This window comes from Nicotiana sylvestris, chromosome 4, assembly GCF_000393655.2.
Source record: "Nicotiana sylvestris chromosome 4, ASM39365v2, whole genome shotgun sequence".
Classification (NCBI taxonomy): Eukaryota; Viridiplantae; Streptophyta; class Magnoliopsida; order Solanales; family Solanaceae; genus Nicotiana; species Nicotiana sylvestris.
The window spans coordinates 130,808,440-130,824,517 of NC_091060.1; the positions used below are offsets into that span (position 1 = coordinate 130,808,440).

The 16,078-nt window shown below is 35.9% G+C and overlaps 3 protein-coding genes across 4 annotated transcripts; all 3 read right to left on the reverse strand.

Moving 5' to 3' along the window:
- Positions 1–1,695: 1,695 nt before the first annotated feature.
- On the reverse strand, positions 1,696–2,936 carry LOC138890179 (uncharacterized). The gene is made up of 3 exons (XM_070173544.1): positions 2,318–2,936; positions 1,907–2,161; positions 1,696–1,808 (listed from the first exon to the last, which is right to left on the reverse strand). Exons 1-3 carry the CDS (start codon positions 2,934–2,936, stop codon positions 1,696–1,698), a joined length of 987 nt encoding a protein of 328 aa, XP_070029645.1.
- A 5,694-nt stretch (positions 2,937–8,630) lies between these two features.
- On the reverse strand, positions 8,631–11,167 carry LOC104245209 (uncharacterized). 2 transcript variants are annotated; one of them, XM_009800783.2, is made up of 6 exons: positions 10,963–11,162; positions 10,822–10,854; positions 10,643–10,711; positions 10,302–10,384; positions 9,974–10,182; positions 8,631–8,860 (listed from the first exon to the last, which is right to left on the reverse strand). In XM_009800783.2, exons 1-6 carry the CDS (start codon positions 11,025–11,027, stop codon positions 8,735–8,737), a joined length of 585 nt encoding a protein of 194 aa, XP_009799085.1. In that variant the 5' UTR covers positions 11,028–11,162; the 3' UTR covers positions 8,631–8,734. The 2 variants fall into 2 exon arrangements, with proteins under 2 accessions (XP_009799085.1, XP_009799084.1); XM_009800782.2 differs by having other exon boundaries at positions 10,822–11,167.
- A 752-nt stretch (positions 11,168–11,919) lies between these two features.
- Positions 11,920–15,859, reverse strand: LOC138890180 (uncharacterized mitochondrial protein AtMg00810-like). The gene is made up of 3 exons (XM_070173545.1): positions 15,694–15,859; positions 14,062–14,211; positions 11,920–12,548 (listed from the first exon to the last, which is right to left on the reverse strand). The coding sequence occupies exons 1-3, from the start codon at positions 15,857–15,859 to the stop codon at positions 11,920–11,922; spliced, it is 945 nt and encodes a 314-aa protein (XP_070029646.1).
- Between the last annotated feature and the right edge of the window lie 219 nt (positions 15,860–16,078).

Sequence of the window (16,078 nt, forward strand, 5' to 3'; positions counted from 1 at the left end):
ATTGAAAGACTGTGATATCACCATCTTGTATCATCCCGGGAAGGCCAATGTGGTGGACGATGCCTTGAGTAGAAAGGCAGTAAGTATGGGTAGTCTTGCGTACATTCCAGTCGGTGAGAGACCGCTTGCTTCAGATGTTCAGGCTTTGGCCAATCAGTTCGTGAAGTTGGATATTTCAGAGCCCAGTCATGTTCTAACTTGTACAGTCACTCGGTTTTCCTTGTTTGAGCGCATCAAGGAGCGGCAATATGATGACCTCATTTTCTTGTCCTTATGACACTGTGGTGCCAAGCAGGTTAGTGTTGGAGATGATGGAGTTTTGAGGATGTAGGGTCGTATTTGTGTGCCTAATATAGATGGACTTCGTGAGTTGATTCTTGAAGAGGCTCACAGTTCCCGGTATCTTATTCATCCGGGTGCCACCCAGATTTATCAGAACTTGAGGCAGTATTATTGGTAGAGAGGGATGAAGAAGGATATAGTTGCATATGTAGCTCGGTGTCTAAATTGTCAGCAAGTGTAGTGGTTGAGTAAGGTACCGATTGCTCGTCACGACCCATCAGTTTGGGTCGTGACACTATGGAACCTTCTGGTTTTGCCTTATTCCCTATGAGGGACTTAAAATGGCCTAACAATCTGTAACATAACATGTAACAGGTTTAGAATAAGCGCTTAACTTGAATTAATATTATAAATATCAAAATTCCGGTTAAGAAATACTTTACCTTTCAACAAAATACATCCACCTGTAATGTACAGAACCACCTTGTATTGCTTCATCTACCAGATGGACAGTTAAATGGACCATTACAGTAAAGAATGTTGGCGGGAATAATATCTTCAAGTGGCAAAGTGTGAGAACAATGCAATTTTGTAACTTTTCTAGATCCGCCAAACTCAAACTTTTAAGACAAAGTTCTCTGAAAAAAGAAGAAAGCTCTACTAAGACTGCAACAACCTCCTTTGGAAGCACATTGCGAATTGCTATTGGTAGCAATTGTTCCATAATAATGTGACAATCATGACTCTTTAATCCAAAGATTCTCCTTTGGTTCGGATCAATGCAACCAGACATATTACTCGAGTGACCATCCGACACTGAAATATTCTTTAAATTTGTGAGGAAGGCCACTTTCTTTTCCTTTGGAATGGTAAACACAACAAGACGACACTCATCATTCTCATCAGGCCAAAGATCACGCCTTATACCCATATCTTGCAAATCTTTCTGTGCCTTAGTATTATCTTTTGACTTGTCTTTATCATTAAGCAAAGAATATATAATATTGTCAAACACATTCTTTTTGATGTGCATGACGTCTAAATTGTGGCGCAATGAGTTAAACTCCCAATATGGAAGATTAAAGAATATGCTTTTTTTCCTCCATTGTTGCGCTGCACCTTGCCCAATATTTTTTTGTCTAGATCTTTTTCTTCTCTCATTCAACTCAGCCAGTTTTCCAAATGTAACATCAATATCTTTCACTTATTGCAAAATATCAAATCCGGATAACTTTCTTGGTGGGTTTCTTTCCTCCACATTTCCATCAAAGCGATGCCGGCAAGGTTCTGCATCAAAATTACAAGTGGGACATGCTAAACCAGTATGTGAGTTCCAACCAGATAAGATATCGGGTCCACAAAAGTCACTAATTGTCCACATAAGAGCAACTCGCAATCTAAACATCTCTTTCTTTATGAATCAAAAGTTTCGACACCTTCACTCTGTAACTCATTCAACTCCTTAATATGGGGTTGTAGGTAAACATCTATATTATTTCCCACCGTACATGGACCAGGAATGATCACTGAAAGAATAAAATTGGATTACTTCATGCACAACCAAGGAGAAAGGTTGTATGGAACTAAAATGACTGCCGAATGCTATAATTAGTACTCATCGTACCAAAAGAATTAAAGCCATCACTAGCTAGGCCTAGCCGAACATTCCGAGGATCAAAAGTAAATTCAGGAAAAGTTGTATCAAACCTCTTCCATGCCTCACCATTTCTAGGATGCCTCATGATTCCATCTTTGTTATTATCCTCAGCATGCCATCTCATGTATTTTGTTATTTTAGAGCACATGAACAATCTCTGCAACCTTGGTTTTAATGGAAAGTAACGCAAAATCTTTGCAGGCTTCTTGGTTTTCTTCTTTCCTGTAGCAAACACAAGATCTTTATTTCTGTTCTTATTAGGCTTCTACCTAGAAGTATGACAATACTTACATGTTTTTTCATTAGCATAATTTCCCCAAAATAACATACAATTATTTGGACAAGCATCTATCTTGATATAATCAAGACAAAGCTTACTGATAGTTTTTTTAGCCTTATAAGAAGAATTAGGGATTCGTGCAAATGTAAATGCGTCCCTCAACAAATCTAGTGCCATGGACATTCCCTTGTCACTTATCTCGGACAAACACTTTATATGATACAATTTTAATAAAAATTCTAATTTTGAGTACTTGGACTCTTCATACAATTCTTGACTTCCATCTCTAAGCAACTCGAAAAAGTCTTTGTCATTTGAAGCAGGCTCATTATTTAACCTTTCTTCACCACCTGCTACTTGTGACGGACCTACATCAACCCCATCGTGCCTTAGGCCCCCAAATGCTTCATTGATCAATAATTCTACAGGATTTTCAGAAGGTAATGTATCTTGTATAACCTCAATATTTATAGAATTAGGGAGTATATTTCTTTCACCATGAATACTCCAAGTGACATAATTTTGATGGAATGGTTTGCATACCAAATGATCAAATGCTACATCTCTAGTCTGCCACTTTGCGAATCCACATTTAGGACAAGGACATTTTATTCTATCTCCCACAACAGCATTAGCAAATGCAAAATCTAAAAACTGATTTAACCCAATCAAATACTCAGTGGTGTTCCTTGGCTTTGTAATCCAAGATTTATCCATAGGAAAGTGTTATCTTTCAAGTGCAGCTGATGAACCTTTCAGAATATAAAGAGAAAATATCAGTTCTCTATTATTAGCATACATAATAATAATTATGAAGCAATAATACATACAACAAACGCCATCTATAATCATAAGCACTGCCAAACTTGAAAATCCCAAAATAAAGAATGCATTTGCATAGTCATAGTCATATCTTCCAACAATAATAAGTAAATTCAAAGACAAGTAAGTCAACAAATTATAAGCATCATGATAGAAAATAAATTCAAGAGACATGTAAGTTATTTGAGGACCAAAGATGTACACATTACTAAACAACTTAAAAGAACAAAAGGTTACTTAAATATGATAAGTGCATGCATAAAATTGCATATAAATTTTCAAAATTATTCACAACTATTAAAAGAATACTTCAATTAACAATGAAGAAAGGAAAATCTGGTACAAATATATGAAATTAAGGTGCAAATGTAGGAAAAATCTGGTACAAAATCTGAGAGCGCCATATGCTAGAATACTTCAATTAACAAGCATCTAAAATTGAAAATCCATAGTTTTCTTTTTCATGACAATCCATATGAACCAAAATTGCTTATGAATCTTTTTTGTATTAATCTGTTCTTATAAGAATCTGCTAGACTTTGTATGAATTAGTTGGATTTTATTTCATAGGGAATGTGAGACTTCAGAAAGGAAAGAAGCTAGTGTAATTCAAATGTAAATTTCAGACATCCAAGTATCTGAAAATTCAAATGCAAACCAATGTTTGTATGCTAGTGAGATTTCAAAAATCTGCTAGATCTGTTATTATAAGAATCCCTGATTTTGTATGAACGATGCTTGTTTTCCATAGATATGAGAGATAAAAGATGTAGGGAAGAAGAAAGTTGGATGTATATCCATTACCTCTCAATATGCAATTTCTTTGCAACTTTTTTGCCACCCACAGTGCTTCTTTCCTCTTGTAGTCCAAAAATATTCCAAGACCAGAACAAAATCCACAGATCTATATGAGCAGTGCCTTTTAGTTGTTTGGGCAAATTATATTCTTAAAACCCCAATTACAAATATTAACACTAAAATCACATTAAGGTAAAAAGAAATTACTTCATGAATCCCAAACGAGATTCATGGAAGAAGAAGGCAAGCAGAAAGAAGAGAGCATGTAAGGCTGAAGTTTCTTTTTAATTAAGAGTGAAAATCAGAGAAAGAAGAGAGTAAAAATTGGGAAAGACGGAAGTTTCTGAAAAGATTGGGAAAAAAAGGAGGGAGTGCAAAATAAATTACCCGCTATTATTTTAGGGTTGCGAAAGTTTTACGAAACGTGATCTCTGAAATTCTCATGATGATGACTATTATCAAATTTTTCTATCCCTAAATCATGTTTGATTTTATCTTGTTTACTAGCCCATACTAATTTTTATTATTCCCGGGGTCTAACTTAGCTTGTTGGTAATCACGTTGGAGTCACCAACTTATACTCTCTTATTGTCTCAAGGCTTGTCACCTTTTGTCTTTTCCTTCATTTGAATATAGACTCTGTCATCTTGTCATATTTTAATTTACCGTTTTCAACCATTTATTATGCCTTACTCATAATGCTTCATTTACTCTCTTCTTATTCTCCTACTAATATGTCTGTCTATCACATTATTCTGAAAAATTCAACAAAACCTTGTTTCACTTTTAGCTCTCCTGGCTCAATCCACCATTTTGGGTTACTCTAACCAAACTGGATCCTGATATCTCATCCTTCTCTTAAACTATTTATGTTAGCTCCCATATGGAATAACTGAGATGGGTATGTGGCCATACCTCTATTACTGTTGAAGGTAACTTAGAATCCTTATATTTCTCTGCCTGAATTGAAAATTCGGATAATCTTTATTAACTGGGTATCTCGTACCCTTCTTCACTTTGCGTCTGTTACCTGTTGAAACTTACACTTTTACCTTGTGATACTCCCATGGCCTACTATTCATGGGGTATGTTAGATATTCCCGTTTTAGGGTCTTAAGTGGGAAATTCGCACATTTGGTATGCACGATTTGATAGGTCCTCAAATAGGGCCACATCGTCAAGAATTCTCTCTCTACTAATGCCTTTACCTGCTGTTGTATTAGTCCTCTAGCTAGCTGTAATTTTTTTAATTACAAGCATCTCTATAATTAGCAAATATAAGTCTTGGCTCGAACTCTTATGAGTTAGATCTATAGCACGATGTGGATTTGAAAGAAGTATAACAGACTTCTAAATGCCTTCTTTTTATATAATGTGGTACAAAACACATCTATAAACAAGGCTCTACCAGAGACGGCTTATAGACTCCCTCGAACAGAATTGCTCTAATATCAAGTTTGTCACGCCCTAAACCTGAAGAGGCGTGGTCGGCACCCGATGCCATACTCGGCTCAAGAGTACCACTCTGTAACTATGAACTATGGAGGGGTAACCCTCAACTTAGGTCGATGAGGCCATATTCTGAATCATCTGAAGATAACGTCTCTCTCATCTAAGGGGTAAGCATACACAAATGCTGATATATATAATTGTGTAGGTCGACGAAGCCGCCATGAACATCTACTGCTATACAAAATGTGCAGGACTCATCTACAAGCCTTTAGAGATAACTGAACTGTACCATGGTCGGGACAGGGCCTCGACCTACCCATCAAACCTGTATATATAAAATAGACTCCAAGGTCTAGACTTGGTAACTCCAAGGAAGTAGAGCTTACCAAGCTGATGTTTGACTTTGTCTGCTGGGAGGGTCTATCCAATTGTCAATCTGGACCTGCAGGCATGAAATGCAGCGTCCCCGGCAAAAGGAATGTCACTACGGAATAATGTACCAAGTATGTAAGGCAACAGAATAATTGAAAGCTGAAACTAAACTGATAATATAATAACTGGGAGTCAAAGATAATCTGAAGATATGCTTACCTGCTGATACTGACTCAACTCTCTCAATATAGTAAGTAAAATAGCTATCCGGCCTTATAAGGCTCGGTATGTGTAACTGTTTTGCTGTAGTAGGCTCACTCATAGGCACTCGGCCATACTAGGCTATGTATCTCGACCATTCTGGGTTCGCTCATAGGCGCTCGTCCACAGTAGGCTCGATATATAACTTACCATCCGATAAGAGGTTTCCCAATAGGGGCCTGCCTATCGATTATAGCTCGATGATGGTAAAAATACTATAATACTGTATATATATAGACTCTCTGCGCTCTTTACTGAAAGAAGACAAAATTAAACTGAATATAAAGTCCTGATAAGGGAGAATGTTGTAACGTATGAGACTAGAAATATGTATATAAATTCATGAATATGAACTTCTCTTTATGTCTCGTTATCAAACACATGTAGTTACTAGATCATGCCAAAATGAATAAAAGACTTAGCCTTAACATACCTTAATCTTATTGAGTCCTTAATAGCTTCCAAGCAACTCTTCAAACAACTCAACTCAGTCTACCATAGCATAAGGAGATTCAAAATCAGTGTTGAGTAAAGGCTAAGTCTGTAACTTAAGCTAGTAGCTTGTTTTATATAAATTTGGGCAGCATCTCCCTTGTAACAAGGGCCTCCTCCAATACCATATACCAACAACAGTAACCATAGCAATACCATAAGAACAACATCAATAATAGTGTACAAAATGTTTCATTAACAAGTCGTCAACATATCACGACGAGTGGCAAGCTCAGATTGAATCCCTTCAGCACCCTTCAACCCTATTATCATTCATTCTTGAACTTAGTAATATATTCAGTATAATAACCAATACCTTTTAAAGGATTTCCAATCTTGTACTCAACTTTAAAGTTACTTGAAATAGCCCAACACAAGATAATATCACTGTCGACAACTTTCAAGTGTTTTATAGCCATTTCCTTTTCTAGTTACCAATTTTCTCAACAAGATTGACATGTAAACCAATATAATCATACTAACAATATCATAGACAACTTAGTTTCCATAATTTCCAGCCACTTAAAGTTCATAAGAGCAACCTTCAAATTAATCCATCAAGAACAACAACATCTCAAGCTGATCCAAGTATTATCTTGTAGTTTATCATCCTAACAACTTAACCAACATATAAGAAAGCTTAAGCACAATTAGTAGGCTATTATACTCACCTTAGACAGTAGCAAAAACTTAAAATTTCAGCCCAACACAATCCACAATTATCCTCAATGATACCACAATACTATAGGTATTGTATTCTCTTCTTGAATCAACTTTAGGTGTTCAAGTTGGTGTGTAAACACTTGTAGTTCGCCTTGAAATCTAATATATATGAAGGAGGGACTGATTATTACCTTAATCATCAAGAACCACACGAGACCTGAGGTTACTTCACTTTGAAGAACTCTCCAAAACAACCACAAGATAAAGAACTACGATCTAGCAAGCACCATGGGATTTCTTGCGTCGGATTCATGTTTTTATCTTAGGTATTCACACTAGAATCATGGAGGAACCCTTGGAGAGCATCTAGGAGGGTTTAGAAACTGTTGTGGACGAGAAAAATGAGTGAAAATGATTTGGAATGAAATTAAATACAAGCTGGAGTTTTACATCGACTTTGTGGGTCCCATGGGAGCTGCTTGTGCAGTCTCACAAAAACGTGAATATCTCTCTACTCCGATGTCGTATTAATAAACGGTTAAATGCATTAGAAATTAAACTTGTAGATCTTCAATTTGGTAGGTAGATCACCCTGTAATTCCAAGTATATTGGGAGTAAAACTCAGCTACATTTGACCTAAGTTTTAGCGCATTTATGAATGTAACTTGTGATGACCTTTTTTAACTTTTGTTCCACAACTCGCTTGACTTCAAAACATAACACACGCCTATGATATGACCAAAATAACTCATGGCATAACCTCCTTATCAAGTTAATCACCCTAGTCTCACCACAAAAGTACATGTTATGACATTCCTAACTTGTCGACTTACGACGAAACTTATTTTCTTCAATTCATTTAGCTTCTAAGCCTTCAAACCCTCTTGGTACCGGGTATTCATGATCATAAATATTTCTAACCTCCATGTTAACATGATAACTTTGTAAAATTTTCAAAAATGATTTCATTTATGAGCTTACATCAATTGACTTACGACATACTCTTACGTAGGAAAACATGGGGTGTAACATCTTTACACTATACACTCTTCGTGGCGGCAACCTAATACTCCCTCCGTTCACTTTTACTTGTTATGTTTCGCTTTTCGAGAATCAATTTGACTAATTTTTGAAGCTAAATTGTATTATATTTTCTTAGTATTTTAAAATTAAAGTTTTAGATATTCCGAAACTATATGAAAAATACTATAATTTATAATTTTTCTCATATCAATATGGTAAAGATATACATATTAAAAGGTTGGTCAAAGTTTATGTAATTTGACTATCGAAAAGCGAAACGCGACAAGTAAAAGTGAACGACGGGAATACAAAATTAGCGAAGCTTCTTCATATTTTAGCTATGAAATGATTACAACAAAATTAGAGTGTCTCAAGGGCCATGATGGAAATTGTTTCTTTGGAAAAGCAAAATGACTACATCAATGATAATTATAAATCGGACTTGAGGAAATAAATTGAAATTGAGGAAAACCAATAAGAAACCAAGGAAAGAAAATAAATAAGAAAAGAAAAAGATTGATGGAACATAAAGAAAGCAAAATAAATCTTAATGTGATCAAGAAGTACATGAGAATATATGGAGTTACTTACACAAGAATTTGGTCGCAGATTATCCTATATATTAATTGAGTTATTTCTTTGAGTTTATATCTAGAATATTTTCTATTTTAGATATTGTAGACTTATTGACTTCATCTGTGACGGATTCGACCGACGACTTCACTCTATTCTCAGCTATAAGCTCCACGTCTTGTACCTGCATATAAATAAAATGTATTATACTGTATTCTTCCTCCTGTACACGAAATTGGCTTTATTTTATACGAAATTTTATTAACGTAGGTAGCGTTAAAAAAGGAATTTTTAAAAAGAAAACATATTTTCTTGATTATTTCCTCATCTCTTGCTGGACAAGCTGGAGAGGATGTTGCGGTACTCTTCTATAGTAAGGAACAAGTCATAGTTGATAAACAATTGCCATTTGTTGAATGCGAAGACGAGACTAACAAAATTATGAACTTTATTAAAGTAATTGTCTAGTCAGACTACCATAGCTTGTATAATTAGTTTGATTAATCTTATATTGAAAAGAGCTTAAGAAAAAAACTTTTTTGTTATTTGCATTTTGCACCAATCTGAAAACTGAGCAATAATTAAACTCCCATAAGATATGTTAAGATATAGTGATAGTGCAAAATTTCGTTACAGCGTATGTGTATATAATTTAAATCCTCGAACTAACTTTATTTGATAGAGGATTAATTTTTGTGAAGCAGCTAGAGTTGGAAAAGGAAATTTCAAAAGAAAACATATTTTCTTGGTTATGTTCCTTTTCTCTTGCTGGACAAGGAGACGAGAATGTTAGTCTTCACATCAATAAGGAACAAGAAAAATTAGTATAATAATCTTATTCAAGTCATAGTTGATGAAATCGGTGTTTTTTTTATAGCGAAGATGAGGCTAACAATTATATATGAACTTTAAAGCTGTATTTTATAGTCAGACTGCATATGCTTTATAAGTTTTATTTTTTTGGATGGAAAGAGATTAAAGAAAATTCAATGAAAAAATATCAATCCGACTTTGCAGAAGGTTTAGTATCTTTCAATTCTTAAAAGTCAACAATATTAATCTTGTGACTGAGTTATTAAAGTATTTTGAGGCAAATTTTCAAAGTACGTGGAGTAGTAGCTTGTTTTAATTTTTTTAATGTAGTCAAGTCAGTTGCCAGATTTTAAAGAATTCCATTTTAATTTGAACAAGTAACCATACTTGAAATTTAAAAGAAAAACATAAGAATAATAAATTACGTACTAGTTGGGAATAATTAAATAAGAAATAAACTATAAAATGAGTTAATTAGATAAACCTTATCAATAATATCTCCAGCTGCAAGAGCAAACTTGGCTGTTTCTTCTGAGAAATTTTCTACAGCTTTGAGAGTATCTTTGAGTTGGCCTTCTGGCAAATCTTTCCCAATTTCTTCAGCCACTTTGTCTACTTTCTCAGCCACATTCTCCACATCCTCTACTACTTCTTCTACTTCTTCTACTGTTTCTATTACATCTTCCACCGTATCTGTATAATTAGCAAATTAAACCTTTTAATATACATGAAAAGCCCCTAATTAATTTCTATCTTCTTAAGGAAATGCAATTGAAACTAGCAGTATGTGAAAGTAACTCATGAAATCTTACTTTTAAGTTGCAATAATGACCCCCATTTGTTGCGGAAGAAGGGTAAAATTATTGATAGCAGAATTCCTATCAGCCAGCCATTACTGTATAGTGATTATAAGAAGCATTAAGTTAGAGCAGTTGAATGTATACATTCTTTTTTATTAATTTTGTAGAGGATCTGATAAGTGAAGAGACAGATTTAGCTCGGGTTTTATGAGTTCAAATTTCCAAATCAAACTATGTATACATATGTAAAACAAATTAAAATGTAGATTGTACGTACAATATTACATTCATTTTGAATTGACTGACTCTAGGTAATGATCAATTCGTCCGTCGATAAATGTCAAATAACTTACAAGGGATTTGAAGAGGGTGGAGAAGGTAAGGGACCTCCTGGTTGACCATTGCTGCTCACCACAAACTTCCTATATCGAAAATGAAGAAGAAAATGAGGACATAAAGTCGATCATGTTATCTAAGATAAACATGTTCACAAATAGTAATTACTAGTTCCACCAAAAACCAAGAAGTTTACCTTTTAATTTTGTCACTTGTTAAAAGTCCTTTTCTGGATCCAAGAAATGACAAGCTATTATGATGATCTCCAAAGCTGCTTACATCCTTATTTTTCAAGATTTTAAAGCTAAAAATAGGGTATAAAGAGATACTATGATACCTGTAACGGGACCAGCAGGCATGGCTTATACTTGTTGAACTTTGCAAAAGAATGGATGTTGTCATATATCGATGAAAACTTATGCAGATTTTCCTTGCTAACTTTGGAGATGGCGAAAGAGGATAACAGATTTAATGGAAGAATGGAATAAGTTGCCAAGAGTTTGAAAGAAGACAGAAGGGATTGTGGAAATTTTCTCTGTATTGAATTGACAATGTAAAATCCTAAATATATAGATTTTATCCTACTGTAGAATAACAAATAAAGAATATTCCTATACACTTGTACTACTCCTATTTGTCTACAATCTAACAGAAAAACCATAAATTATTCTTTCCCATGTGCTCATGTGAGAAGCACGTGAGATATTGCTTCTGGAAGCATCCTTATCTACAGCTATTAAAATAATAATCAGATGGTTGAGAATGAAGGATCATGACCATCCATGATTCTTCCACATGTAAGGCTCAGCTTTATTTGATTAAACCATTTAGACAACACAACATAGATGCGTCCGAAAACTTAGGTGTGTGTCTGAATAGTCTCTTCTTCTTCCTTCTCTTTTCTGTGTGAAACTTTGGGTAAAAATGGCTGTGAAGAAGCCATCGTCTTCTTCTCTTCATCATCCCCCCTCAAGCTGGTGGGTAGAGACAAAACCCTCAGCTTGCTCATGATGTTGGTGTGAGAAACCCCAGATAAGGGTTTGATAAAAAAATCTGTGAGTTGAGCTTTGGAAGGAACGAAAGAAAGAGATATCAAACCAGCAAGAAATTGTTATCTTACGAAGTGACAATCCAACTCCACATCTTTGGTCCGTTCGTGGAAAACGGGATTGCGAGCGATATGAATTGCCGCCTGACTGTCAGAGTGTAAAGGGACCGGCAAAGTTGGAGGAGCAGATAAATCATCAAGAAGACGAACAAGCCAAGTGATTTCAGCAGTCACCTGTCGCATAGATCAATACTCAGATTCAGCGGATGACAAAGAAATTGAAATCTGCTTCTTCGATTTCCATGAAATGGGCACACCTCCAAGGGTAATGAAGAAGCCACTGATGGATCGACGAGAATCCTTACAAGCAGCCCAGTCAGCGTCGCAAAAGGTGACGAGATCAAAAGAAGGAGCAGAAGAAAGGAGAATACCTTGACCTGGGTCGGATCTAAGATAGCGAAGGACTCTGAGACCAGCAGAAAAATGTGAAAGGAAGGGTCTTTGCATAAATTGACTGAGGTAAAGAACAACAAAACAAATATTTGGGCGAGTGTTGGTGAGATAGTTAAGTTTACCCACCAATCGTCGATAAAGAGTGGGATCCTCCATGGGTGGTTCTAAGTCAGCGTGCAATTTGCAGTATGGATCAAGAGGAGATGAAACAGTAGGCCCTTTACAGTCAAACTTAGCCAACAGTTCCAAGGTAAATTTCCTTTGACTGACTATGTATCCTTGTTGTTCTTTGAGTATTTCCATCCCCAAGAAATAGTGAATATTCCCCAAGTTCTTAACTTTGAATTCAGAATCCAAAAACTTAGTAATATGTTGTATTTCTGTGTCATCATTTCCTGTGATAAGAATATCATCAACGTATACTGCAATGATGGAAGTTCACTTGTCTGTGTGTTTGTAGAATAGAGAATAGGCATTCAAAGAACTAGAATAACCTTTGTAGCTTAGAGCACCTGCTAAACGAGCATACCATTGCCTTGAGGCGTGTTTTAGTCTATAGAGTGATTTCTTCAGTAAGCACACCTGATTAGGATGGGAGGGAGTGAGACCAGCTGGGAACTTCATATACACCTCTTCATGTAAATCTCCATGCAGAAATGCATTGTTAACATCTAATTGTGAGACCTCTCAACCCTTCTTTATAGCTACAGTCAGTAAGCACCTGATGGTGGTCATTTTGACCACTGGATTGAAAGTCTCAAAATAATCAACACCTTCCCTTTGTATATCCCCCCTGACAATCAACCTGGCTTTCAACCTTTCAAGTGACCCATCTGATTTGTGCTTGACCTTATAAACCCATTTACAAGGCAATGCCTTCTTGCCTGGGGGGTAAGGGGACTACATCCGAGGTGTGATTGAGTTGAAGAGCTTGGATTTCAGCTTCCATAGCTTTTCTCCATCCAAGATCTTTGGAAGCCTGAGTATAACTGGTGGGTTCAGAAACTATGGAGATGGATTTGAAAATGGCTTGATTGTTAGGAGAAAGAGCTCCAAAGGAAAACACATGAGGATGAAAAACATGATGAAGACAGGATGAGGTAAGTAAGATCAGAGAAAACAATGCTATTGCAGACATAATCATTAAGGTAGGTAGGTTTCTAGGAAATCCTCTCAGATTTTCTAATAAGGGGTGGTGGAATTGGGATTGTAGGTTGTGGACTAGGGCAATCAGTAGGAGATGGGGCAGAATGTGGAAGGCTAGGAACAGATAGAGGAGTATCAGGAGCATTGATAGAAATAGAGGGGCTGTTATCAGATGAAGAGGGTCATGTGAGTGTGACTGATAATTAATAGTTGAGGTGGGAGATAGGAGATCCTGAGAGGTAGTTTCAGTAGTGGGAGACAAGTGAGGAAAGAAAGGATAAGAAGGGAAAAATGAGGGTGAGGTCACAGGATCAGAAGAAAATGGAAAAATTGTTTCATGGAATTTAACATCTCTTGAGGTAAAAACCTTCTTGGAATGCAAATCTAGCAATTTGTATCCTTTTTGTTGCTGTGCATATCCTAGAAACACACAAGCTTGGGCCCTGGGATCAAATTTGCTTCTGTGTTGTGACAAAGTAGATGCATAGCATAGGCATCCAAATGACTTGAGTTGTTCATATTGTGGACTCCTCTTAAACAAAATTTCATAGGGTGTTTTTCCTTTTAGAACTCTAGAAGGAAACCTATTGATTAGATATGTAGCAGTTAAAATACATTCTCCCCAATATTGAATGGGAACTTGTGAGTGAAAATACAAACTCATTGCCACTTCCAAAAGGTGCCTATACTTTTGTTCAACAACACCATTCTGCTGGGGTGTTGCCATACATGAAGTTTCATGTAGGATGCCTTGAGACTGAAAAAAATCAGATTGAAAAGATCCCTTACCTAGTTCCATTGCATTATCAGATCTGATTCTCTTAACTTTCTTTCCAAATTGTCTCTCTACCATAACTAAGAAAGACTGTAAGATAGTAAAAGCATTGCTCTTGGAACTTAAAAGAAAAGTCCAAGTTCCCCTACTGAAATCATTAACCACTGTCAAAAAATATTTGTATCCATTGTAAGTGGTATTTTTGAATGGTCCCCATACATCAATATGAATAAGATCAAAAATCCCATGAGTTCTGATTTGACTTAAGGGAAAAGGTAATCTAGTTTGTCTAGATTTTGGACAAATATCACACACAATTGAAATTGGAAGGAAAATGATTGAACTGAAGATTTTTCATTACTGAGAATGGTAGATGTCCCAATCTAACATGCCATTGGAGTACATTAGAGTTCTCTGTATAGGAATTAGAAACAGAACAAGAAACTTCACTAGGAACAAGAATGGAATCACTTCCTTTTGGAATAGAAAATACATTGTTATTTAAACTAAAACCAGAATCTATCTTAGTAGGGTTAGGCTCCAGCAGGTAAAATCCTCCTCTTAATTCACGAAAAACTTGTCCCCTCCTCATGCATGATGCGCCCACTAGAAGTTAGATTGAGTGAGCAATGAAACTGGAAACAGAACTTATGGACTGAGAGTAAATTATATTAGAAAGAAGGAACATAAAGGACCCTTTCAAGAATCATATCAGATTGAATAGGAACTCTACCTATGTGTGTGACATATAATTGAAATGAGTTAGGAAAGCTAATATGTATAGGAACAGAAAGTGGATCTAAAGATAAAAAACAACTTGAATCAAAACACATATGTTCAGAAGCCCCTGAATCAATGATCCAGGTTTTTGTGTTAAAAGCTGCCAAACAAGTTCCAGTATATTTAAGAATGGTACCAGCTACTGCATTTGCATTGATTACAGTTCCTGGTGTTGTTGTATTTCCAAGTTGTGCCTGCTTGAGAAGGTTCATCAGCTCAGACACCTGTTCCTTACTGAAAAACTAGGTTTGAGGTATTGATTCATTGCTTTGAGTGCTCCTATTTTCATTCTCCTGTCCTTCAATTATAGCATTATCCTTGACTTGTGTTGATTTAGTGAATTGGAAATCATCTGGAAATCCATTTAGCCTGTAACAATCTGCCCTGACATGCCTAGTCCTCATGCAATGTGTGGAGCTCACATTAGGATTAAACTTTGATTTTCTTCCCTTAGATTTCTGTTGTATGCTATTAACCTTTTGTGAGTTAGTCCATGTCCTTTGTTGTGACTGATTGTTGTTTCTTTGTGGTGTCCTACCTTATAATCCTACCATGAATGAGGTAGCATCACCATTGAACTGTGGTCTTGCATATATCTCCCTTTAATTTTCATCTTGAAGAAGAAGTGAATAGGCAAAATATATTCCAAGTAGTGGATTCATCATAAGAATATTTCCTCTTGCTTGGGAGTAGACATCATTTAGTCCCATTAGAAATTGAATAATCCTTTGGTCTTCTAAGAACTTTATGACTTTCCTTTTTCCATCACAAACATAGTCACAAGAACAGACCAGATGAGAGTTGAGAGAATCAAGTTCATCACAGTTTCTTTAGTGTGGTAAAATATCTAGCAATGTTGTTGTTACCTTGAACTAACATTGATATTTCTTTCTCCTGTTGGTACAGTTTGGCTCCATTAGTTTGCCAAAATCTGTGTTCAAGGTTGTTCCACAGATCCCTTGCAAATTTAGAGTAGATGACACTTTCACCTATCTCCTTGGATAAAGAGTTCAGGAGCCAATGAGTCACCATGAAGTTGCATCTACTTCATTGTGGGTGATCTTGAGCATCAGGTTTTGGCTCCATGCAAACACCATTTATGAACCCTATCTTATTTTTGGCTGAAAGAGCTATAAGGATTGATCTCATCCATCCTGCAAAGCCTCTATCATCAAAAGACGTGGTTACCAGACTTAAACTAGGAGCATCAGATGAGTGAAGGAAATAAGGATGATTCACATCATGTGAAAT

Excerpts from the sequence above, each read along its gene's own strand:
- LOC138890179 (XM_070173544.1), bottom strand. The coding sequence starts at position 2,936 with ATGGATAAATCTTGGATTACAAAGCCAAGGAACACCACTGAGTATTTG. Across the intron at positions 2,162-2,317 it reads TAAGGCTAAAAAAACTATCA|GAAAGAAGAAAACCAAGAAG; the intron begins GTAAGCTTTGTC and ends TGTTTGCTACAG. Across the intron at positions 1,809-1,906 it reads TGATGGCTTTAATTCTTTTG|TGATCATTCCTGGTCCATGT; the intron begins GTACGATGAGTA and ends TTATTCTTTCAG.
- LOC104245209 (XM_009800782.2), bottom strand. The coding sequence starts at position 11,027 with ATGACAACATCCATTCTTTTGCAAAGTTCAACAAGTATAAGCCATGCC. Across the intron at positions 10,712-10,821 it reads ACAAGTGACAAAATTAAAAG|GAAGTTTGTGGTGAGCAGCA; the intron begins GTAAACTTCTTG and ends TTTTCGATATAG. Across the intron at positions 10,183-10,301 it reads GTCATTATTGCAACTTAAAA|ATACGGTGGAAGATGTAATA; the intron begins GTAAGATTTCAT and ends CTAATTATACAG.
- LOC138890180 (XM_070173545.1), bottom strand. The coding sequence starts at position 15,859 with ATGGTGACTCATTGGCTCCTGAACTCTTTATCCAAGGAGATAGGTGAA. Across the intron at positions 14,212-15,693 it reads AATATCAATGTTAGTTCAAG|TGGTTAATGATTTCAGTAGG; the intron begins GTAACAACAACA and ends ATTTTTTGACAG. Across the intron at positions 12,549-14,061 it reads TGATAATGCAATGGAACTAG|TATACGTTGATGATATTCTT; the intron begins GTAAGGGATCTT and ends CCATCATTGCAG.